The sequence below is a fragment of the Epinephelus lanceolatus genome, chromosome 9 (genome assembly GCF_041903045.1).
Source record: "Epinephelus lanceolatus isolate andai-2023 chromosome 9, ASM4190304v1, whole genome shotgun sequence".
NCBI lineage: Eukaryota > Metazoa > Chordata > Actinopteri > Perciformes > Serranidae > Epinephelus > Epinephelus lanceolatus.
The window spans coordinates 26,170,696-26,185,272 of NC_135742.1; the positions used below are offsets into that span (position 1 = coordinate 26,170,696).

The 14,577-nt window shown below is 40.2% G+C and overlaps 1 protein-coding gene across 1 annotated transcript in view; it reads left to right on the top strand.

The window, feature by feature from the left end:
* The window catches only part of serinc5 (serine incorporator 5), a 29,782-nt gene extending 18,504 nt beyond the window's left edge, over positions 1–11,278 (top strand). The window contains exons 6-12 of the mRNA XM_033620541.2: positions 428–639; positions 864–956; positions 7,132–7,258; positions 7,793–7,862; positions 8,075–8,111; positions 8,647–8,791; positions 9,398–11,278. Of these exons, the coding sequence (XP_033476432.1) occupies positions 428–639; positions 864–956; positions 7,132–7,258; positions 7,793–7,862; positions 8,075–8,111; positions 8,647–8,791; positions 9,398–9,542 (829 nt within the window). The 3' untranslated portion in view covers positions 9,543–11,278. The remainder of the gene's footprint in view (positions 1–427; positions 640–863; positions 957–7,131; positions 7,259–7,792; positions 7,863–8,074; positions 8,112–8,646; positions 8,792–9,397) is intronic.
* The last annotated feature ends 3,299 nt before the right edge of the window (positions 11,279–14,577 follow it).

The window sequence follows — 14,577 nt, forward strand, 5'->3', positions numbered from 1 at the left end:
ACACACATGCCACAGCAGATAGATTCAAATTTGATTAATGGTTTGGTAACCAGTGTAGTAAAGTTAAATCTGTCCATGTGTATTGTAATGTACATTTGTACTCTCGTTATTTGGTTTTTTAGTACAACCTTGAATTTCCAGACTGAGTAAAATGAATGTGAAAGCTCTTAAGCATACATAAACCTGTCTTCTCGTCTCCTCAGCGTGCAGAAATTACTCACCAAACATTGTTTTCTCTCTCTTTGAATTTTTCTTTAGGGATATTACTCCTGTGTCTGTTTTCTTTGCTTCTTTCCCTGCTCACTTGATTTTTTTGTTCTTCCTAAATTTGCATTATCCCAATTCATGTTGTGTTTTCCCGTTCTGCTGTCTGCTTTCTCTTTCTCCCTCTCCCTCTCCCTCTCCCTCTCTCTCTTTCTGCCTGCAGGAGTTCAGGTGTCACGTATAATCGTCTCTGGTACGCAGCTTTGGCCTTTGTGACTCTGATGCTGTTCAGTATTGCAGTAGGAGCCCTAGTCTTCATGGGCGTGTTCTACACCGACCCCGAGGCCTGTTTATATAACAAGATCTTCCTGGGCATCAATGGCAGCCTGTGTCTCATTGTCTCTCTGTTGGCCATCTCCCCCTGCATTCAGAAATGTGAGAACCCGTACTCACAAACACATGATCTCATTTGACTGTGTAATAGAAATGAAAACTCAAGCATTTGCATTCAGGCGTCTTTTGTAGAAAGCTTCCCGGTTCATCACAAAGAGTCATTTTAGACACAGAAGTATTTTGTAAAATGCATGCACACCAAGTCAGGAATCTGTCAGTATAGCCAGTGATGATTAAATCCTTTATTCATGTTTTTGTCCCTGCAGTGCAGCCCACATCAGGCCTGCTGCAGCCGGGAGTCATCAGTGTGTACGTCATGTACCTCACCTTCTCAGCCTTCTCCAGCAAACCTAAAGAAAGTGAGTATGAACAGATAACCATTATTAGTTACAGCCATTGTTGGGTATGAGGCTAGATCAACAGGTATGATTTATGTTAAGACAAGGGTGAGGCTTAATAATGCCGCAGCAAACCATGTAACCACATGTAAAACATGACAGCTCTGTAGTCAAACTACAAGGCTGACATTCACACAGCTGCTCTTCTTAAAACTCTTGCAGTGACCCACTGTTGCATGTAGGAATAGGAACATAATCAATATAAACAGAAAGGAAAGGAAAAACCTGGGGGGCATTTTGCTGGCATGGTTTAAGTCTGCTTGTCCCCTTAAGCTGCGTTCCCCCCAAATACTTTCAATGTAGTACCCTTAGAACTGGAGCAGAAGCGGTATGGACATGTACCTAAAGCCTAGATCTACTTAGTGTTTCCACCACAGACAGTCCTCTTAAATGCAGGAAGGGTTCCTACAGGACGCTAATAGCTGTGTCACTGCTCCGTATAGCTCTTGCTGTACTTCTTCATGTCTGATGCAGAGAATTTTCTGCACCTTGTTGGTCGTCCATGGAACAGGGTAGCACGCCAACATTTTTAGAACAAGGCTGGAATGTTTACTGTCTCTTTCACAATCGATGGGATATTTAAACATAGCAGGTTTTTGCATTGAGACCTTCTTGAACAAGTGTGAAGATTCTCTCTTGACCAGTCAATGGATTGTAGGGTTTCTAGCTCCACCTTTTAGATACCTCAACAGAGGGGTGACGAAAAAATGGGACATAATGGAACAGTTCTGATAGTACCATCGACAACTTTTGATAACAGAAATGCAAAAAATAACTGTTGGAATGTGTCTCAAACTGGACTGCTTGGTGGAAACATGGCTTTAGAGGGAACTGCAGAACTAACATTGTTCTGATTGATCACCTTTAACCTATGATGAAACATTTCTATCTTGATGGGAGAGGTGTCTCCCAAAATTGAATGGGTTCCTCCTTGGTCCATGCTACACCTTTCCACAAAGTTTCATGAAATTTGAGCAAGTAATCTTTCCATAATCCTTCTGACAAACAAACAGACAATCAAACCAAAAGCAAAAACAAAACCTCCAAGGCACAGGTAGTGATACATACTGACTTGAGAGACAGCTCTGAACAGTCACACGAGAATGCGGACGCCAGAATGCCTTTCTAACGTTACCAGAGGGAAACATTGGTGGTAGATGTGAGCGGCAGATTCAGTTCGCTACACAACATATCTCTCTTATGTAATTCAAGCATCAGAAAGTGTGTTCCTATATTTTTGTGCTTTGAATGACCAGTGCCGTGACGAGCATGGTTTGTTTAGCCTAGCGGCTAGGCTTTACTGCGGCGTCTGTCAGCTGACAGCTCGTGTCAATCAGCTGGAAAGAAGCAAACCATCTCAGCTGGATCCCACCGGTACTCCTGTACAGCTACAATGGTCACAACTCACTGGGACCCCCCAGCTGTTGGTGGGAAGTAAAGTCCAAGGGGAGGAAAAACAAAGGTGAGACCAACTGTGAAGCTTCTACTATGGCCGCCGACGTAGAGACGGAGCTGGTTACTATGGACACTGTCAGGAAACACGTCAACCAGGTGCTCGCACAGCAGAAGGCACATTACACAGAGATGCTGGATAGACAAGCGGACACATTAAATAAGTTTGTTCGCATACTCATGGACTCTACTAATGAGTGTCTGGACTCCATGAATAGAAACATTCAGGAGCTAAAAGACAGCATTCACTATACACAGCAGGAAGTGGATGAGATGAAAGTCAAAACCTCCAAGGTTTTGTGTGATCATAACACCCTTGAAGGTGGAATGCGCACCACCTGTGACACTTTGTTAGCACTGGAAAATAAGGCTGACTACCTTGAAAATCAGTCAAGAAGGAATAATCTCATTTTTGATGGAATCAGGGAATCGGAAGGGGAGAAACCAGCTGATGCAGAGAGGAAAGTCCGCAGCCTGATCTCTGAGAAGTTAAAGCTGGACGCTGGAGCCATGGTCATCGAGAGAGCCCACCGTATGGGGAAGCGGGACCCCACAGGTGACCGTCAGAGGCCCATAGTGGCTAAGTTTTTAAATTTCAAAGACAGAGAGCTAGGAGAAAGGAGCTGAAGAGAACTGCCCCAGGTGTCTACATGAACGAGGACTTCTCTGAGGCAGTGAGACAGAAAAGACGGGAGCTGCTGCCCAAACTGAGAGAAGCTTGGGACAGAGGGGACATTGCATACCTGAAATTTGACCGCTTAGTTGTCCACCCACCAAGGGTAAGGGGGGTTGGTCTCAACCGCAACACCAGTGCTGATCCCTCCCCTGTGACCTCCACCCCGAAATGAAGGTACTGGACTAAGTGATAAATGTCAGTTTAAATTTTATTTTACTTATTTTATTTATTTCATTTTATTTTATTTTTTATTTTTTGTTTTGTTTGATTTGTTTTGACATACATGTCTATTAAAATACCAAAAAAAGGTTTAAAATTTGCTCACTTAAACATCTGCAGTTTGAAAAACAAGGTCAATGAGTTAAGCTCAATATTGCATGACAATGATATCCACATAATGGCCATTTCAGAAACCCATTTGGATAACACAATAGAGGACTCAGTAATTTCTATACTAGGGTACAACTTATTTAGACTGGATAGAAATAGATTTGGAGGTAGTACAGCATTTTTTCTGAAAGAGCACATTCCAGCTAAAATCAGACATGATTTAAGCAGGAATGGTGTGGAGGCCTTATGGCTTCAAATTCACATTCCTTATTGCAAACCAATATTAATATGTTGTTGTTATAGGCCACCATGTTCGAATGCTGATTATTTAGATAATATATGTAATATGCTACAGAATGTAACTGACAAGAACTTTGAAGTCTTTTTTTGTGGGAGATATGAATATCAACTGGTTTAATAGTAATTGTGCATTGAGGAAAAAGCTGAGTGATGCGGCTGCTGTATGTAACCTGTCACAGATCGTAAATATGCCAACAAGAATTAATATTAACAGGCAAGGCTCACTCTCGTCAACTTGCATAGATCATCTCTTTACTAATAACCTGGAGGAATGTTCAAAAGCAGTGTCCGTACCTGTAGGATTCAGTGACCACAACATGATTGCACTAACTATAAAAACAAAGGTACCCAAAGCTGGACCAAAAGTAATACTAAGAAGAAGTTATAGAACATTCTCAGAAAAAAAGTTTATAGATGAACTACAAAATGTGAACTGGCACACTGTTCTGGATTGTTTGCACCCAGAGGCCACATTAGTCACTTTTATGAAATTATTTTCAGCTGTTTGTGATAAACATGCTCCCATTAGGAAGCTATCAGTTAGATCAGTTAAAGCGCCCTGGATTGACAACGAACTAAAAAGCCATATTAAAGAAAGAAACTTACTAAAAAAGTCTGCTATTGAAAATGGAAGCCCAGCGGAATGGCAAGCTTACTGTTTACTGAGGAACAAAATCACTAAAATGAACAAACAGAAGAAAAAACAATATTATAGTTCTAATAATATAGAGTGTAAGAATGATAGCAAAAAAATGTGGAGAATACTTAATGATGTTGTAGGTAAGTGTAAAGTAAATAATGCATCTGCATTTATTGAATGTGATGGTGTATTTATAACAAAACCAAAGGATATTGCAAATTATTTCTATGATTATTTTATTAAAAAAGTTGACACAATCAGATCTCATATGTGGCCTGGGCACGGTAAGCTTTCAGATTCCATTATAAAAAAAGAAATTATGTGGGGCAAGTAATGCAGCTTGAGTTTCAGTATGATCAATGAAGAGGAGCTTGAGAAACTTCTTTTATCAATTAAATGTGACAATCCCTGTGGCATTGATAATTTAGATGCCAGATTATTGCAGTTGTCGGCTAGAATAGTGGTGAGGCCAATTTTTCAAATTTTCAATTTGTGTTTCGACGTATGTGTCTTTCCTCAGTTGTGGAAGGGTGCAAAGGTAACTCCACTGTCCAAAAATAATAGAGAGCCTTTATCAGGACCAAACAGCAGACCAATTAGTATTTTGCCTGTCTTAAGCAAAATTATGGAGAAAATCCTTTTTAACCAAATTCAGAAATATTTCGAAGATAATAGCATTAATTCTGAGCACCAACATGCCTACAAAACTGGCTATTCGACCTGCTCAGCCTTAACATCTCTTACTGATGTTTGGTTGAAAAGTATTGATGAGAAATTGATTGTAGGTGCAGTACTGTTAGACTTTAGCGCAGTTTTTGACATCATAGATCATAAGCTATTACTCAGAAAGCTGTCAGCTTATAAGTTCAATGATTCGGCTCTTAAATTATTAAAAAGTTACCTGTCTAACTGACAACAATGTGTGATGTTTAATGGCACCCTCTCAAGCACTGCAACGCTGAATAGTGGGGTTCCACAGGGGAGTAGCCTTGGGCCGCTACTATACTCCATCTTTGTTAATGACATGCCATACGCATTAAAGCGTGCAGGTTCAGTGATTTACGCGGATGACATGACATTGCATGTCTCCGCAGAAAACATTACATCTGTTAATAAGTTACTTCAACATGAATTAATGCTGGTTTCAGAGTGGGTTTTGGAGAATAAGCTAAAACTGAATGTCGTGAAAACTAAGTGTATGGTTATTGGCTCTAATCATGTACTGAGGTCTGAACCCAAACTGTGTCTTTCTATGCAAGGCATTGCTATAGAACAGGTTAAAGAAGCCAAACTATTGGGAGTAACAGTGGATGAAACTTTATCTTGGTCTAGTCATATTAATAATATAGTGTCCAAAATGAGTAGAAACATCTCGAACATTAGAAGATGCACTTATCTGCTGAATGAATCAACTGCCAAACTATTAATTAACTCTTTAGTTCTGTCTCATCTGAACTACTGCCCAACAGTTTGGTCCAGTGCCTCAAAGAAAGATCTTTTTAAACTCCAGCTTACTCAAAACAGAGCAGCACGCCTCGCTCTGCGGTGCTCTATCAGAGACAGTGTTATGAGTATGCACGCAAGGCTCGCATGGATGCTGGTGGAGGAGAGACTGGCTGTTGAATAGTACTATGAAATTATGAAATTATGTTTAACTCTTTTATCATGTTAATACATCTGTGTTGAACGTCATATTACACTTCATGTTACTTCATGTTGCTTCATGATACTCTTCTATAATCATGTTATAACTCTTCTAAAATCATATGACTCTTAAAATCATGTTAGAACTCTTCTATAATCATGTGACTCTTCTATAATCATGTTATAACTCTTCTATAATCATGTTAAATATTTACCTGGAGTGACTGTATGTTATTCCTTTTGATCATGTTAAAACATTTATATTGTATTACTTTATGTAAATTTCTATAATCATGTTAATATATTTAGGATGACTGATGTAATTCTTTGTGTAAATGCTATAATGTTGTAATTGTCTTTGTTTGATCTAATGTGGACCCCAGGAAGAATAGTCTTCATTTCCATGAAGACTAATGGGGATCCAAATAAACAATAAACAATAAATAAACAATAAACTGGTTGAATGTCATGTGGTTAAAATAAACCACTAATAACTGACACAGTGAAACAGACACTTACAGAAAAGGGAAACACCTTTTGCCAGTAACCTAAAAAAAACCCCCATCATTATTTCTGTTGTGTTCTGGTTGAGGACACAGATTTGACTGTCAAGTGTTTAATGTTACAATAACAGAACAAGGTATCGTGCACATCTGCTCTGTGAAAAGTTGTGTTACACTCAAGAGACTGAGAACTTTGAGGAGGTTGTGGTTCTTAAAACAAATCACTGTAGTTTGAGGTACGTCGCCTTCCATACAACGCTCCTGTTTCCATAGTAGCTGTAAAGATAATATTCTATGCTGAGATTACTACTGTAAAGATAACCTTACCATAAATATTTAATATCAGCTCATGCCTTCTGAGTAACACTGAAGTATACTATTTATTGTTATTGAGGCTGTCTGTGCTTTGGTACTTACTGTATGTATGTTGTACTGTTCACAGTCTCCCTTCCCCTCCTCCTCTCAATACTGCCGTGCCAAAACACACACACACGCTCACTGCATCTTTCACAATCTCCCTACTCCTTACAATACCCCCTCTACTTCTTCTTTAGCCTCATCCATCTCTGTCTGCTCTCTCTTTCTGTCTAGTTGTGGAAAGAAATGGTGTGAACACAACCGTGTGTGTGTTTCCCTTCAACTCTGGGACGGAGAGCGACAAGAAGATTGTCACCGCTTTTGGGACTGTCATCCTGTTTGGCTGTGTCCTTTACTCTTGGTAAGACACACACACACACACACACACACACACACACACACACTCACACTGCTTTTCCTGTTTCCTAGTCTCAATGTCACAAATACAAGCCAAGTGTCCGTATCTCTTGTCAGTGCTGTATCATTAAATCTAATAAGAAAATAAGAGCTGATAGATTAAGTGAAGGCTACAATCCAAACCCATTAACAGCAGCACTGTTATGAGCAATGTGGAATAAAATAAAAGTGATGTATTTCATGGCAGACTGTAGCGACAGAGACAGGGCAGTTTTGATTGGCTCTGACTCTGGAGAGGCAGTGCATGATTGGCTGTGGCTAAGCAGAGGGTGTGAGGGACAAGAACCATGGCTTTTTGCGTTTGTTCACATGTGTTTCCCATCAAGTGGAGGCATCATGTCTCTTGTGGTCATTCTCTGAAGAGGGAGGAATTAGACTGTGCAGCAGCCTGAAACTGCAAATTAATGGAAAAATGCATAGTGACAGAATTACAACCTTTCTCTCCCCCCATCTATCTCTTTCTCCACCCTCCCTGTAGCTTGACGTCCACCACCAGGCGAAGCTCTGCAGCGCTCCGAGTTTGTAGGAACAGTGAGCCAGAGACTGAGGTAAACGCACAAATATTTAGCCCTCACTAGGTGTGTGTGGTAATGAAATATACACACCAGTTAAACAGATTAACAGGACTTGAAAAACCCACTGACCAGACACTGCCCATTAGATGTCCATATCAAATTAAACAAATTGTACCCAAGAGACATAATGTGTGTGTGTCTATTCCTGTTCAGTGGTAACCTGTGTGTTTTTCTTTGTCCTGTAGAGAGCTCGCTGCTGTTTCTGTTTTGGAGATGACACAGGTGAGGAAAGTCAAATTATTTCTCCCTCCCCCCTCCCTCCTCTCTCCTCTCTCCTCTCTCCTCTCTGCCTCCCCAGCCTGTTCAGTGTGTATGCATATGTCCCCAGACGTAGTGTTTGCACACAGAGGGGCTATGCTCATTGCTATTCCTCAGCCAGATTGAGGATGGTGAGAAAGTATTGGTCAGCAAACACAGATGATGTCACTGTTACTAGGAGGGTAGTATGACACAGTGAAGCAGGACCAGCAGCTATGTGGGATCGTGGGTAGGCTGACACTGCCCCCTGCTGGAAACAAAATGTATGTGTTGGCAAATATAACAACCAGGAATGTACACACATTTTATAGACTAAATTTACTCAATAACTCAATCATTTGGAAATAAGTTTTAGCTTTGGTCCTAATTGGGAGTTACATAAAATAAAAATTAGTAAGAATGACAGAATGACATTGGACTTAGTTATGTGGCATTTTCTCACATTTAAACTGTCACTCACCCGCCTCCTCCTCTGTGCATCATGTTGTGTGTTTTTCAGATGGCTATGATGAGGAGAAGACTGGAGGAGGCCAGAACGTGGTGTATGATGAAAGAGAGGGAACCGTCTACAGCTACGCCTACTTCCATTTTGTGTTCTTCCTGGGATCCCTCTATGTCATGATGACCGTCACCAACTGGTTCCAGTAAGTGATTCTTTGATTGTGGTGCAATGCTTGGGCATGTATGGGTATGCTTATGTACATGTATCCAGTTACTGTGGATGAGCAGACTGAGGTTACAGTTTGTACAGAGGAAGAGATAGAAATGTCCTTGCTACATTTTTGGGGCTGTCTACACAAAACATCCTCTGACTACAACTAGCTCTTGACTGGGCACGTTAGACAACTTCTAAAAATGAGGGGCATGTCATTCCTAACTTTAAAGATATACCATGCAGGATTGTTGAACATTTAAAAGCAGTTGTTCTGAGGATCTAAGTGGCGTTGTGTGTTAGAGTCAGGGCAGAGAAGTTCTGAAATGTACAGAGGTGCTAGTCTGTGTATGGCTATTAAAAAAAACCTTTGAATTCAATTATGTAACCAGTTTCATAGCATAGTTCAGCTTGTTGCAGGTTCAGTATTTTGGTTCACTCTCATTGTCCTCACTAGTGTTGTTGTCAGCTGGAGAAAAATAACATCAAGAAGCAAGACAAAAGTTAGCATCAAGCTAATTTACACAGTGGAACATTTAGCTGCAGATGAGTCTTGATGTCTTTGCTCACTTCTCTCACTGTGTGCTTCCTTTTGCAGTTTTGATAACCACAGGATCGAGGCGCTGTTAGACGGGAGCTGGTCGGTGTTCTGGATCAAGATGGCCTCCTGCTGGGTCTGTCTCATCCTCTACATGTGGACCCTTGTCGCCCCCATGGTCTGCCCCAAGCGCTTTGAGGCCTAGGACTCCCACCACTACACTAGAGTCGGGCTACTCTGATTCTTTGGATGTGGCCAGGCAGAAGCTCTCACGCTGAGCCAAGGGACCACCCTCCCTCCCCCCTGTCCCCACCTTTACCTGGAAACACAACCCTACACTACCCTCAACGTTCGAAAATGGAGGATTATCTGTTGCCTTTTGTTTTATATGCTAGTGTTTATTTTACGTTGTTTTACAATGTTAAGCTGTTAATACCTTGATGGTAATTTGTTATCTTTTACTACCACTTACTCATGGAGTTTTGTATTGCTTACAGATTTGAAATTACAGAAAGGGATCATGGGGAGTTACATTGTGAAACATTAGACGCATCCGACCTCTGTAGGTTCCTTCATAATTTCAGATTTATAAGTACATTTTTGTAAGTATTTCCTGTGTGTGTCCGTTTTATCTTGGATTCCCGCTTTTACTCAGCCAGGCATTTCAGTCGTGTACAGTTGGACCATAAAGTTGTAGCAAAGTTTCGGGACAAATTTATTTCAGCTTAGAGATGTTACAAGAGATATTGTATTTATTAAAGTGTGTCTTAAGTAATCAGAAATCATTCTGTGAAGGAATGTCGTGTAAATTGAATTAGATTTGTCCCCGACTCTGTTTGGAAACTCATCTCTCAGGCTCACATGTAAGCTGTATATGTTTGTGCTTTGTTATATTGCTCCTTTTTGTAGAAGTTTTCTATGCAACGGAACAAGCTCTTTTTCGATATTACGCCCAGTGTTGTGACGTTTTCACTTAGATTACGAGGATAATGTTTCAGATTTTATTAATGTCAGCGCTCCCTTTGAGCCAAATCTTTTCTTAGGAAAATCCATGTCATCTGTGCAACATTTCCAGCCATTGGTTTGTGTTGTACAGGGCAGTGCTCTTCAAATCAAACTGCCTTACGTAAAAGTGACGCTAGTAGAGTGCCGCCTCTCTGGAAGAGCTGCAGTGACACAGATGAGGAATGTTTGCCAAAGGTAGATGTCAGAAAACAAACTATCAGAACTGTTTAGTCAGTTACAGAAAAAAAAATCTAACTGAGAGCATTATGTATTTGCATGCACACACAGTCACTTAAATCAGCTGTTTTCTGTACAGTTAAAAAGGCTTTTTGCCTCATCTCTGTTCCATGTGTCAGCTCATAACGGTGGTCAGAACAAGGTAGCATGAGTGCTTTTATTAGTGAGTTATTCAACACTGGATGTTGAGTTTACTGCCGAATTACAATTCATACAGAGACCTTTGTTACCTGTGTGACATTTTGGTTGTATTGTTTGAAAATACATTTTCCTGCACATCAGCTGCAAGTTGATTCTCATTCATCAATAAATCAGTATGTTCTGTTGTCTGACTGTTTCTAACATGTTTTGTAATAACTTAAATGCACATTTGGGCTTAGGTTCTGTGATCTGTGGAAGGTTTCATTCATACGCTTTATATACCTGCAAAATCTGTCGTGTTTTTTGGAAATATTTCTGCATTTTAATTGTTGATATGAATGTAGAAATGAAATGGTGCTCTGCAGATTTGATATCAATCTAAAGGAAAAGCCGAAATCAGATAGTAGGACCCACTGTGAAGGTTGTGTACTACAAAAAAATTATAATAATAATATACAGGAGCAGATTTGGACCAAGTAGTATGTTGGAGATACAGAGGCGTGGGTGCCATGCAGTTCATTGTTCATAGTGTTTCAATAAAACATCCATTGAATGCCATGTGGTGTTTTTTTTGTTTCCTTTATACAGATAAATATGTGATATACAAGCATATTTTCTCTTATTTTGGTTCATATCCATGATTTGTTCTTATTCTGTAAGTACCAATTGATTTTTGGGATTCAACAATGTTTTTTATTTTTGCTGGGGTTTTTTTTTTTGTTTGTTTGTTTTTTGTTTGTTTTTTTTAGTGGTCAGAACCACTTTGACCAAGATAAGAAAAGAAAGACATCTTGTTTTCACAATCCAGAAATCTTTTTGTCCAATGCAAGGAAAGTTTCAAATTTGAGGAACATAAGAATGCATGAATATTACTTAATTAAATCTAGATTATTATATGGTTTAGACAGTTGGCAACTATTTTGATAATCAGTTAAGTCATTTTTCATACAAAAACATTTCATGGCTCCAGATTTTTTTTTTAATGGGGACTTGCTGCCTTTCCTTTTATTGAAATGACTACAATTTTTCTGCACTGAGTACATTTACCTTTAAGACTAAAATATAGACTAAAATATATTTTCCAGATTGCACTTATATACTTTTTCTTAAGTAACATTTTCAGTGCAGGACTTGTGCTAGTAAAAGAGTATTTTTACAGTGTAGTGTTTGTACTTAAACTTCAGTAAGGATCTAGATACTTCTTCCTCTGCTCCTGCTGCTGACAGCATTAAAGCACCAGAAATGTTTTCTGGGTTTTTGTTTTTCTTGTAACACCAGTACTGAAGCTCTGGAAAATCACATTTACTTTATTTAAGTTCCTGTAACATTACGTCAGTTTTACTACAGCCAAAGTTCTTCTTATGACTTTTTTTGTTGGTGGCATTTCTCCAGTGTTTAGGGGGCGTTACCTATGCTAATAGATCCTTTATGACAGTGAGATTCATCATTCAGCACACCTGGGTAAGAGCAGATTTGGCTGGATGAGAACATTTAGTGCATCTAGAGGTGACTAATATTTTTTCTTTTAACAGAAAATGAAGAGAAAAGACCAAACAGATCAGTCACAATAAAGAAACAACAGATCTGAAATAATACTTATAAAAATAAAAATAAATAAGCAAACTGTAGACAAAACATTATGGAAACAGCAGTAGTAACAATATAAAATTTTAGCTAATACCTAATATCAGTAACCATGAAATGCAACAATAACCTGGTTGATCCTGCCGGACTCTCCCTGCTGACTTGATCTAGAGTTTTCCAATGATGTCCTGGTACTACTTCGCTGCCAGCAGACGGGGGTACACCTACCCTCACTTTATTATTATTATTGGTATTGGTACTAATACTACTGCGTGTGCCCAGAGGCGGCGTTGTCCACACAAACCTTCGCCCGCTAAGACGTGCCTCGACCAGCATGACTCCTAACGTTACCTTGAGGATGGCCTTGATCAATGCTAGATCCCTAGCTAACAAGACCTTCTTGCTGAATGACTTTTTCACCTCCCGTAAGTTGGATTTTATGTTCGTGATGGAAACCTGGCAGCATACTGGTGAGTCCACACCGTTTTCAGAACTTCTCCCTCCTGACTGTACATTTCTCAGCTCCCCTCGGACCACCGGCAAGGGTGGAGGGCTAGCCTGTGTTTTCAAATCCAGCTTTCACCGTCAGCAGATACCATCTGTCACTTACTCCAGCTTTGAGCTGCAGCTTTTTAAACTGAATTCCTCTCCTCCCTTGCTGTGTGCGGTGGTATATCGTCCACCCAAATACAATAAGAATTTTATTCAGGATTTTGAAAACTTTCTGTCTGGAATTATGGTGGATTTTGATCACTTCTTAATTTCTGGTGACCTGAACGTTCATGTGTGCTGCGAAACCAGTTCTCTGGTCAAAGACTTCTTGTCACTGATCGACTCCTTTAATCTCACACAGTGGGTCTCTGGCCCGACGCATGATAAGGGGCATACACTTGACCTAGTGCTGTCTCATGGTTTATCTGTGTCAGTGAAATTTGTAGTAGTGCTTGTATTTCTGATCACTTTCCTGTTATATTTTCTGCTACTGTCCCCTGCTCTGTTGTCGCTGCTCGTCCACCTGCACGCTGTTTTCATGCTACAAATTCCAGCACTATGTTGCAATTTTCTACAGCTTTTAATGGTTATATGCATTCTACTGTGGAGGGGTATGGTGCCCTTAGTGCTGAAGAGTTTGTTGCTCTTTTTAACTCCACATGCACTAGCATTTTGGACGCCATCGCTCCCTTAAGCATCAAACGCCCTAAGGCAATTTCTGAACCATGGATAAATGACTCTATACGTGCTCTCAGATGCTCTTGTAGGCGTGCTGAGAGAAGGTGGAAGAAGGACAAGTTGCATGTCTCCATTGGGATTCTACGGGAGTGCTTATTGGAGTATCAGAAAGCGGTGAAAGCTGCTAAAACCGCTTACATCTCGCACCTTGTCTCAAACAACATTGATAAACCAAAGTTTCTGTTTAATGTTTTATATTCTCTTGTTAACCCACGTGATACTGCTCCCATTGTTCCAACTCCTGCTCTCTGTAATGATTTCCTCAACTTTTTTGTCGAGAAAATCTCTGCTCTTCATTCTGTACCTTGTCTTGCTGAGCCTGATCCCTCTGACCCTCCCATGTGCTCAGCTGTTTTTGACCAGTTTGAGCCTATATCACTGTCCTCTCTGTCAGATATAGTTCGTGGGATGCGACCCACAAACTGCCTCTCAGACAGTATTCCCTCGCACCTTTTTAAAGAGGTTTTTGATTCAGTTGGATCTTTTATTCTTGTTCTGATTCATAACTGTTTTAGTTCAGGGTGTTTTCCTGCCCCTTTTAAACATGCTATAGTGCAGCCACTCATTAAAAAGCCTGGACCCCTCTGTTCTCTCCAACTTCAGGCCCATCTCCAAATTACCCTTCCTGTCCAAAGTGTTAGAGAAAGTAATTGCTGTACAGTTGCAATTATTTTTAGTACAAAATGATATCTATGAGAAGTTTCAATCTGGTTTTAGGTCTGGTCACAGTACTGAAACTGCTCTTTTAAGAGTGTTTAATGATCTTGTCTTAACTGTGGACTCAGGATGTGCCGCTATCCTGGTGACCTTAGATTTGACGGCTGCCTTTGATACTGTTGATCATAGGACCCTCTTATCACGCCTAGATCACTGTGTAGGCATTAAAGGTGCTGCCCTCAAGTTGCTACAGTTGTACCTAACCGACAGGAGTTTCTCTGTCCATCTGGGTGAATTCTCCTCAAATGTGGCCCCTCTTACCTGTGGGGTCCCCCAAGGCTCCATTTTGGGCCCTTTATTGTTTTCTTTATATATGCTGCCCCTAG